This window comes from Pomacea canaliculata, linkage group LG2 (assembly GCF_003073045.1).
Source record: "Pomacea canaliculata isolate SZHN2017 linkage group LG2, ASM307304v1, whole genome shotgun sequence".
NCBI lineage: Eukaryota > Metazoa > Mollusca > Gastropoda > Architaenioglossa > Ampullariidae > Pomacea > Pomacea canaliculata.
This window is the reverse complement of record NC_037591.1, coordinates 5,018,064-5,028,688: the sequence shown is the minus strand read 5'-3', so window position 1 is coordinate 5,028,688 and position 10,625 is coordinate 5,018,064. Positions and strand designations below refer to the sequence as shown.

At 37.7% G+C, this 10,625-nt stretch overlaps 1 protein-coding gene across 1 annotated transcript; it reads left to right on the top strand.

Annotated features, from left to right (window-relative positions):
• Positions 1-1,516: 1,516 nt before the first annotated feature.
• LOC112558278 (26S proteasome regulatory subunit 7) lies at positions 1,517-9,805 on the top strand. Its single transcript, XM_025228643.1, has 11 exons — positions 1,517-1,671; positions 2,171-2,208; positions 2,932-3,013; positions 3,353-3,427; positions 3,922-4,078; positions 4,345-4,513; positions 6,893-7,057; positions 7,589-7,676; positions 8,038-8,240; positions 8,628-8,724; positions 9,003-9,805. Exons 1-11 carry the CDS (start codon positions 1,596-1,598, stop codon positions 9,158-9,160), a joined length of 1,308 nt encoding a protein of 435 aa, XP_025084428.1. The 5' UTR covers positions 1,517-1,595; the 3' UTR covers positions 9,161-9,805.
• The last annotated feature ends 820 nt before the right edge of the window (positions 9,806-10,625 follow it).

Below are 10,625 nucleotides of genomic sequence, written 5' to 3'. Positions count from 1 at the left end.
ACTTGGATTATTTAGAGATTTTCCTTGACCTGAGCCAGTCTCAGGAAGAATTAAATCATTCAAGGCCGAAGCTTATGGCGGCTTGGCACAGAATTAAGTGTCACTGGAGTACGTGTATCATAATAATATAACAATCAACTTGTGATTTATGTCGCACGTGAAGGAGCATGCTCAGTGCTTGAGGCATGGACTGCATACAAAGGATAGAAGGATAAACAAACGTGCAGACAAGTAATAATTAAAAGATAAACATAGAGAAGACGCAAAGAGGAATCAGGGAAACAAACAGTATATTTTAGTGTAAACAAACAAACAAATCAGTGGAATATATAACACTGGAGTGTATCACCAAGAAGGATCGAGGATCATCTGTTCGTACAACGTCTCTGTAGCACGGGCTTCTGTTTGAAGTTTTTCTGTACATATTAAAATTGTAGAAAACAAATCCACAAAAGATGGGTAGACTGCGCGGTCATACAAAACTATTATATAACTTCATCTACATTATTCACAAGAGAAGAACAGTGGAAAAGGAGATGAAAGGAAACCGCTGGACATGCATGGGGTCACCTGGAGCGCGGGTTCAACCGATCGACATCATTCACAAAGCTATTCATAATAATAAAAATAAAGGGGTTTGTGTATGTTTTGAGGAGAGGGATAGTCCGATGTAGCAGCAAAAGAATAAAGGCTACATACATATAATTATAGCTCTACGGACTCCAATGTGCTATAATTCAGGATTTATTCCCTCCCCTGATGCGTACCACAAAGTTGAATGTTGATGGATATATCTACATTAATTATCATTCATTAGCAATATCAGCATCACCAGCACGACCTGACAGCTTCAGAAAGAATTTATAGCCAAACTACCAACTACCAACTTCAGTCGCACGGAAGAAAACTATTGTATACTGTAATAATTTTTTATGCCGTCTACCGCAGCAATGGCAGGTGTGTCTCAACTGGCTTAAAAAATAGTAATAGTTTAAAGAGTCCAGGAGTATAAGTGACCGATCTTCTTCTTTAAATAAATTCATGTGAAGATTTTGTAATGTTAAAAACAAGGCAAGGAGAGAAATAAACAGTGTGTGTGTGTCAGGAAGGATGATCGCCGGACTATACATCAGTCATATGTTCATGCACTTTCTTGAATACAAATCAAAAAGGTCTATAGTCGGTATAAGTGCTATGAATTTAAATGTTCAATATATGGGGTTATTATGCAAACATGTACCATCATCTGCTAAACAATCTTTTAATAATCATCTTATTCACAAGACAACAATACCAAAGCAACACATATTTCAGGGATGCCCTTGCCTTCACAAGGTTTACGAACTGACTGGTACTAGCTGACGACCACGTATGCTGGTCCATCAGTGCCTGTCAGTAACTGGACAGGCTTTTGTCTTGATCTTATGATTTATTATAAGTAAAACTGATGTAAACAGTTTTCAAGGTATTCCACAGCGCTGATCCCAAATAATTAATTTTAACTTTTTTAGCCAACCGGAAGTAGAACTTTTGTAACTTCCTGTTGGGCGAAGTGTCTGTAGACGCTGGGATAGAAGCACATAAATATATCGAAAATGCCAAAGGATTATTTAGGTTCGGATCAACGCAAAACAAAAGAAAAGTCAGATGAAGAAGAAAAACCAATTCAATGTAAGCACAGATATGTAAATATAAGTATGTGTGTGCCTTGCTAAAACAGAATTTTGTCAGTTTGTGTTTCTCACTCAATTTTGCGTTGTCAGTGTCGCCAGTACAAGTACTGAAGTAGAATTACTCTTATTTGGAAATTCGGTGTGATATATTTTGTAGACAGACTTATTATGACTCTTTTTACTGCCGGATTTTTACTATCTGAATTGTCACCTATGCAAAAATACATTAAATGTCGCTGTCACCACCTGCATTGAAGGCAGTTCGATAGTGGCACACTTCATCCCAAACTATTCTGTTAAGTATGCTCTGCTCCACTTTCCTCAGTTCAATGGATTGTATCCGATACCCCAGTTACATCTTCTCAGCAGGGCATTGCACCTTTCACCCAAGTAATGCATATGTACCTTATTGTCATGTGTTAGTGTATTTTAGAAGGATATGTTACACAATTATTTGTTCTTCTAATATTTTCTGTTTTTACTCTTAACTTTTGCAGCTTTGGATGAGGGAGACATAGCTCTTCTTAAGACTTACGTAAGTAACACTGACTTATTGAGTCTTTATTGCTGGCTTTTTGTAATTATAAAATAATATAAGCTCAGTAAACATGTTTTCACATACAGTGGAACCTCAGCTAACAAACACCTCCGATAGCGAACATTTGGGATAACGACCAAAAATTTTGTTAAAATTTGCACTGGATACTGTACAAAACTTCGGATACCAAACAGCCACATGACCGACCAGCATGTCAGACCAAACATCATTCGCACTCGAGACACAGTTACGATCAGTCGTATGTTATCTTTATCTGTGCGCATCCTTCTTATGTAGTGATTTTTGTGATTAAAGAAATGTGTGCAAAGTGGAGGAAATTGTAATTGTTTGTAGAAAAATCTTTCCCTAACTGGGATAAGCAATAGGAGCCTAAACATGTTTAATGATAATGAGATGTCGTATAACTGAAAAATGTTACAAAAAAGGCAGAAGCAACAGACACTGGACACGTTTTTTCTTTCAACCTCAAAACTACAGAAAATGGAAGTCACCCCTGATTTGACAATGCCACATGTGCTTATGGAGGGGGAATCCAAGCAGTATTGTAACAAGGCTATTTAAAATTATGATCCGCTGTATGCTGTGTGATGAGGCAATACTTTTTTTAAGTTTTCACCTTATTATGAGAACAAGATAGCTTAGTTTCTAAATAGATACATAGATGTAAATTTAATCATTTTTCTTTTGTATTTTATTCAGGGTGTTGGTCAGTACAGTAAAACAATCAAAAGCTGTGAGGAAGATATTCAGAAGAACCTTAAAACTGTCAATGAACTCTCAGGTATGTTATCTTAAGTTAATGCCAACAGTGAATCCACCTGTCTTCTGACTAGAGGGGTCATGCTGTTGTTTAGGCTGTCTGTAGTCTTGGTTCTGCTGTCACTCTATTATCACACTTAGATACCTCCCTAATAATTGAAAATGATGTTTTTAATGTCACGGCTTTTGATTCTTTTGGACAAGCGTAAGTTTTAACTTCATATGGTGAGTAATTATGCTACATATATAATGATAAATTATAACTTCTGCTCTTATTTTATACATTTTTGAAGTTGAATAATGTTAATCAGATTTGGAAATTAGGCTTTAAAATGTCCTTCTTTCAATGTTGTCCTTGCAGGAATCAAAGAGTCAGACACTGGTCTTGCACCGCCTGCATTATGGGATCTTGCAGCAGATAAACAAACATTGCAGAGTAAGTGTGTGTGTGTGTGTGTGAATGCATGTGCATGCATATACTTGTAACTGTATACACTGGAGACCACACTTAAAAAAATGTTAGCCTGTTTTGGCTAAACATAAAACATAATTTTATTGCAGTTTTAAATGAGACATTGCTGACAGATTGTATTATATTGCCATTTAATATCATACTTTTAAGATCTTTACACTTTTTAAAATTATGTTTATAACAAAACTTCTTGTTTCTAACCATGTTATTAAGCATGTTTTAGAGGAAACAGTTGAAGCAAGAGTGAGAGAGAGTGTGTGTACATGCTCAGTGGGATTTTTGCCTGTCTTCTCCCTTTTTTCAAATACGAATGATTGTGCTCATATGATTGCTGTCCATATTACATTTGACTCCTACTTAAACTTATTGATTTACAAGAGGACCATGCTACCTCAAAGATAGACAAGTTATATTTTACATTTATGATTATTGTATGTTTTTATATAAATTTTGAACAGGTGAACAACCACTTCAGGTAGCTCGCTGCACAAAGATCATAAATGCAGACTCCGAGGATGCTAAGTATATTATTAATGTCAAACAATTCGCCAAGTTTGTGGTGGATCTTGGTGACCAAGTGGCTCCCACAGACATTGAAGAAGGCATGCGTGTAGGGTACTGTCTCCATTTTATTTATTTTCTTGTGTTGTATTTTCATTTTATGATTAAATGACAAAGATTTTGTATTTTTGGTTGTTGAATGTTAAGTTATCCAGAATGAAACATTTAAATAATGCAGACAGTTGTATTTATTTTAAAACTGTTCAGGTAATGCATGCACAATATTTAAAGAAAACAGCATTTCTAGATAAGAACAAATATTTCTGACTAATTAAAACAGAAATGCAAATGAAATTGATAAATATTGTGTTACTTTTTAGTGTTGACCGGAACAAATACCAGATCCATATTCCTTTACCACCAAAAATTGACCCTACAGTCACCATGATGCAAGTGGAAGAAAAGCCAGATGTCACATACAGCGATGTTGGCGGCTGCAAAGAACAGATTGAGAAACTGCGAGAAGTTGTTGAGACCCCTCTTCTTCATGTAGGTCCTTTGATGTTTTGATTTCTGTGGATTTTTTTAATTCTTACATTACACATGGGTGGTGGGAGGAAATTGCAGTTTGGTATGTACCTTTTGAAATAGAAGAAATGTTTTTTACACATATCTGTGTACACATTGAGTAAAAGTGCTTCCTCAGGCAACTGTTTCTGAATTTGACATCTTAGAAAAAATTGACCTTAAAAGACCAATCTGAATGGTTTGCGTTTTCTGCACATATGGGAAGATATAGCCAATATAAACCTAAACTGCAAATATTGGCCTCCAAAATCCATCTGTTACTTGGTTTGTTGGTGGCCTTTTTGGACTTCACCACTCCATTTTAGGCTTTTACATATTGATTACCTCTTGTGTTTACTTTTTAAAGAATGTTTTGGTTATATTACTTGGAAGGTTTATTGTCCCTAAACTTTTAAAGTTAAGATTACTTTTGTCGCCGAAACAAACTTATCGGCAGCAACATGCACAAACCAAACTGAGTAAGCTAGCAGAGGAAGCAGAGAAGACTGGCTTAAAGGTCAACAGAAAGAAGACTGAAGTGATGAGAATCAACAACAAGCAGGAACTCCCAATCCAGCTTCAAGGAGAGAACATCCTGGAAACAGATTGCTTTGTGTATCTGGGGAGCATTGTCAACAAGGACGGTGGAGCAGACGATGATATCAAAAGTCGCATTAGCAAGGCCAAGCATGCTTTCATCAGCCCACGGCCCATCTGGAACTCCCGAGCATTATCCTTCCACAGTAAGACCCGCATCTTCAAGACCAATGTGAAAGCAGTCCTACTGTATGCTTCTGAAACCTGGAAAGTGATAAATACCATCAACAACAAGCTCCAGACCTTTACCAACCGATACCTACGTCATATTCTGGGAATAAGATGGCCTAAAAAGATCTCCAACTGCAGTCTGTGGAAAAGAACCAGCCAGATTGCCACTAGTCAAGACATCAAAAAGCATGAACTGGGGTGGATAGGACACGCACTGCGCAAACCAGCTGACACCAATGCCAAGCAGGCACTTGACTGGAACCCTCAGGGGAAGAGGAGAGTTGGGAGACCAAAACAGACTTGGAAAAAAACAGTAGAAAGTGAGTCAAAGGACATCGGAACCACCTGGGTCAAACTGAAGGGGGCTGCCCAAAACTGGGTCTGCTGACGAGGTGTTGTGGCCCTATGCTCCTCAAAGGAGCAACAAAGAATAAACTATATACTTGAGTACAAGCTAAAAACTGGTCTTAAGATAGCTAGGATTGGGCTGTTCATGAGGGGTTGAAAAGGTGTGTGACGTAGGTGATAATGGAAGTAGCACTGGCACTGATGTTGGAAACAAGGGCTAGCATGGCAAAAAGGTAGAAGCGTCCAATGAAAATGGCTGATATGTCCAAGAGCTGACCCCTGTATAGTGGCAGTAATGTGGCTAAAGCCTGAAGCTCATGAGCAGGACGACTCCAGTGACTGTGGTGCTGGTCAGAATGTATGAGAGACTTAGCAAGGCAAGGAGCTGGCATCTGTTTTGCTCTACTGGAGGGTGCCATCTTGAGCTCTGTAATGGTCACATCACTAGGCTTATGCCAGGGTTCTCTGTTTTACAGTCAGGTGATATTATCAAGGCACAGGCCACAAGGAAAACCCTCAGGTCCCCATCTTGGCTGTGGTGGCAGGTAATGTAGCAAAGGCAACCACTGGTTGCAGTGCCATCTGATCAGGATTGTGCATAGATGACACAGTAAGCATATAAATGGCTCATGACAGGCCTCTTGCCAAGCAGTCATAGCAAAGCATCAGGGCAAAATTGTTTGAATGAAAGCTTTTTTGTACACCCTTGAGAGCATCTGAAAGTCCAAGGTTACCTGTGGACTGGGTACTAAACTGGCTGGCCCAGTGAGTGGGAAGAGGGAGGGAAGTGTCACCCATCTCTATAGCCAGTACAGTGGCTGTGGTCATTAGCAGTATGCTCAAACCTACCAGCAGCATGCTAGGTAAATATAGTTGATTAGAGTTGGCTGTTGCTTAAACCACATGGCCTGGTGTGCAGAGTCTTATTTGTATGCTGCTCTTCCTTTCTCAATGCCTTGGACAAAGGGAATCTGGGTCCTGACAGATTTTTGAAGAATGTAGAATTTTTTAAGAATCTAGCTCACACCCTAAGGAAATGATATCAAAGTAGCAGGCAACTAATGAACCAAAGATAGCACCCTGAATTAGGGGATCAGAGTTATTTCTGGGGCTGGTAGTATCTTTGGCTACTGTACTGATTATGCTGACATGGTTAAGTAGGATGCAGGATAAAGGTATCTTAACATACATATGTAAGCAAAATACATTCTTTGCGTCATTTGTTCAATGTTCAATACCTTTCAGCCTGAGAGATTTGTAAACCTTGGCATAGAACCTCCAAAGGGAGTGCTGCTCTTTGGGCCACCAGGCACTGGAAAGACATTGTGTGCTCGTGCTGTTGCCAATCGCACAGACGCCTGTTTCATCCGAGTCATTGGTTCTGAGCTTGTGCAGAAGTATGTCGGAGAGGTAATAAAATATGTAACATCTACTACTATCAGATATATTACTGTTCTACTGGAATATGGAAAATAGGGACCTGGAATATAGATGCCTTAGGGAAAGGGTAAGCATGTCATAAATATAAGATTTTTATGACCAACTGTGCTTCATTGCAACTTTTTGCAGCAGTCAGATTATAAAAAAAAGAGAAGAAAAACTGTGTATTTTTAAAGAGCGTCTTTGTCTACCAGTCCACATATATTGATTGATTGCTCTTACCTGTAGAGTTAGTTTCTATGAATCTTTAACCAGCTTAACAATGGCAGAATCAGTAAGGCGACCGAGCAAAAGCAACTATGACAGCACTGCTTTTAACATTTGAAATTTGTAGGTTTATTTTCTGTAGCAGTTAGTGAACAAGGGAGTATTTAGATTTTTCCCCCCTGCAGCATGCTCATAATTGATAAATGTTTTACACAACAGTCATAAGTTCTATGCAGCGTTCAGATATAGGCTGTTGACTGGGCTGCTTTTGTATTTACCTATGATTATTTCCAGGGTGCCCGCATGGTGCGTGAGCTGTTTGAAATGGCACGCTCCAAAAAAGCCTGTATTATATTTTTTGATGAGATTGACGCTGTTGGAGGTAAATTTTGCTCTAATATCTTTGCATTTAATGTGCTTTTGATGCTAAAAGACTTTTTGTTTTGAATGTCAGTTTCTCTCACATTGGTTGCCATGTATTTAATGAATTGTCACGAGACACGAATATGAATGCAGACATGTCATGATTCTAGTTGATTAGTGTGCATTATTTGAGATTCTGTATAAATCACTTTATATTTTGGATGGTTTTCTAATATACTTTTTAATCTGAAATTTACAGAGTGCATTTTTTTAAATTGGAGAAGAACAAGCTGGCAGTGCAATGTTTTGTCTTTCATACCCATATTATGTGGCTGGTTTTAACCTTGAAAGGAATGTTGAAATCATATTTTTTCACAAAGGGGCAAGATTTGATGATGGAGCTGGTGGAGACAATGAAGTTCAGCGGACAATGCTTGAGCTAATCAACCAGTTAGATGGATTTGATCCCCGTGGAAATATCAAGGTGTTGATGGCAACAAATCGCCCTGACACACTAGATCCAGCTCTTATGCGTCCAGGTCGCTTGGACAGGAAGATAGAGTTTGGTCTCCCAGATTTAGATGTGAGGTTTTCCCCTTTTTTTTTCAAAGACTGTGGGCTGAAGATGGGGGGTGGGGGGAATCTGAGAAGGTTGATTATGTAAGCGTTGGGGAGCAGTACGACAACTGTAATTAATGTTTCCTGATTATTAGTACCATAGGAATTTAAATGTACATAGCAAACTTTATTTAGGAAAATAGAAACATTGTGCATGATAAAAGATATATAACTTATGAATCAGTATTTTCACTTGGCCACCTCTGGACATTTGAGATCCTCATTTTTACTGGACAGCTAGCTGTCTAGCATCTGTGATACAATAAAAAATAACTTCAGTTTCTGGATTGTCATAATCGAAAGAAACCTTCTACTCTACATGCAAACTGACTGTGGATATAATTGCCTACAGGGTCGTGCACATATTTTCAAGATCCATGCCCGATCCATGAGCGTCGAAAAGGACATTCGTTATGAACTGCTGGCTCGTCTATGTCCCAACAGCACAGGTAGGCAAGCATCGAACAAAGACCAAGTATATATTTCGTGCTTGGAAATAGACCTCGTTTGTGTCACAAGTTCCATTTAATATTCAGTTCACACTGTTTTGATTCATGTTTATTAGAAAGAGCTGTAAACTTACATAATTATACAAGAGTTAATATTAGAAATAGTTCTAGAACAGGTTTTCATCTTGCAATGACCAAAATAAGTAGCAAGGCATGGAAACAAGCTTGCAAACAATGCAACCTTTATTATTATATTTTTTTTTTTTTTTCGATGACAGGTGCAGAGATTCGTAGTGTATGTACAGAAGCTGGAATGTTTGCCATCCGAGCTCGACGAAAAATGGCCACAGAGAAAGATTTTCTGGATGCTGTCAGCAAAGTCATCAAGGCTTATGCTAAATTTAGTGCAACACCCCGCTACATGACTTACAATTGAATCAATTTATCAGCTGAAAGTCTGTATTTGGCTTGATATACTTAGGAGATACACCTAAGGACTGTTCATTTATGAATATTCTTTCTGATCAGAAAATAATTTAATGACCAAAAAGAAAAAACAACAACCAACCAACCCAAAAACTCTGTGGTAGATTAAATTTACATGTTCTAGAGTGTAAAGTAAGAGATGTTGGATTAAATACACACAATTTGAAATAGTTTATTGGATTTATGCACATTTATTGCATTAACAGGAGGCCATGTCTTTTGAGACTTCTGTTTGAATCTCTTATTTAATTTATTGTTAAGTACTTAGCTATCTCTGCATACAGTTGTACAGCACTATATCGAAAATGATCACTCACAGGAAATCCAAAGACTTGAGTGCTAGAAAGATGAGAGAGGTAATCGAATTTTCTCTCTTTTTATTTGCATTCAATCAATTCAAAATACCAGAGGATTTTCATAGGCAAAAATCAAACAAAAATGTTTACTAGTTGTGTGGGTCCGTTGGTTGACTACAGAGCATCAATCTTCCAATCAACATCAAGGATACAAATGTCCATTTTGGAGGATTATATTGGGTGTGAAAAGGCTTTGATTTTCTTTACTTATTAAAATATGAATGGGAGGGGAAGAAAAATATTTCAAAATGTCTTGAATTTATTATGTATGTGTGTTTCTGAAGCATTAATGTCATCCTGCTTTACATATTTTTCTGTTAAGAAGTTTAAATTAACAACAAAGTTTGCAGCTAGTTTTGGTAGTTTGGCTTGGTTATCAGAGGAGAAAAGAGGAGGGAAACATTTGAAAAAATTTAAACGGGATAACAACTTTATTAAAATCCTGAATGGAGATACTACCATCATACATATAATGTAAGCATTTCAAATGTTGCAGAATAAAAATAACAGAGTTGTGATTCAAACTTTCTAAAAATTTAAAACTTTCTAAGATTTGTTCATTAGGAATTTTCACTTAACAAATACAGTAAAGCCTTGCATTGTTCAAGATTATTATAAGCAGATGAAAGATGCAACGTAACCCCTATATGGGTGCTTTTCTAGTTGCTCAGTTCTGATTCCTTATGCATTCCATCAAACTTTCACTGTCACAGACTTGAATATTTTCCAAAGCAAAGATCTGGCAGAAATCTTTTCAAATGTGCAGAGGACTTCCTGCTATGGCCAGTTGAGTTCTGCCCTTTCATCTGGGTACAACTGAGCAGAAAAAAAAGTCTTGTCACCAATTTGTTTAAAATCTCTTACAAAATGCCATGCAGCTTTCACGGCAACAAATTATATCGGCTTCTTTGGTAAGAGTACACATTTGCAAACAGGAGTGCGGATGCTTCATTTCCACTGTCTTAGCGCAGTACCAAACGACTAGGACAGAGGATCAGGTGAACACATTCCTCTCTGGAAAGGCCATTAGAACATTCCTCCTGATTCTGTAAATTACCA

Coding starts and splice junctions, on each gene's coding strand:
- LOC112558278 (XM_025228643.1), top strand. CDS start 1,596: ATGCCAAAGGATTATTTAGGTTCGGATCAACGCAAAACAAAAGAAAAG. Junction 3,428..3,921: donor AGATAAACAAACATTGCAGA/GTAAGTGTGTGT, acceptor AATTTTGAACAG/GTGAACAACCACTTCAGGTA. Junction 7,058..7,588: donor TGCAGAAGTATGTCGGAGAG/GTAATAAAATAT, acceptor GATTATTTCCAG/GGTGCCCGCATGGTGCGTGA.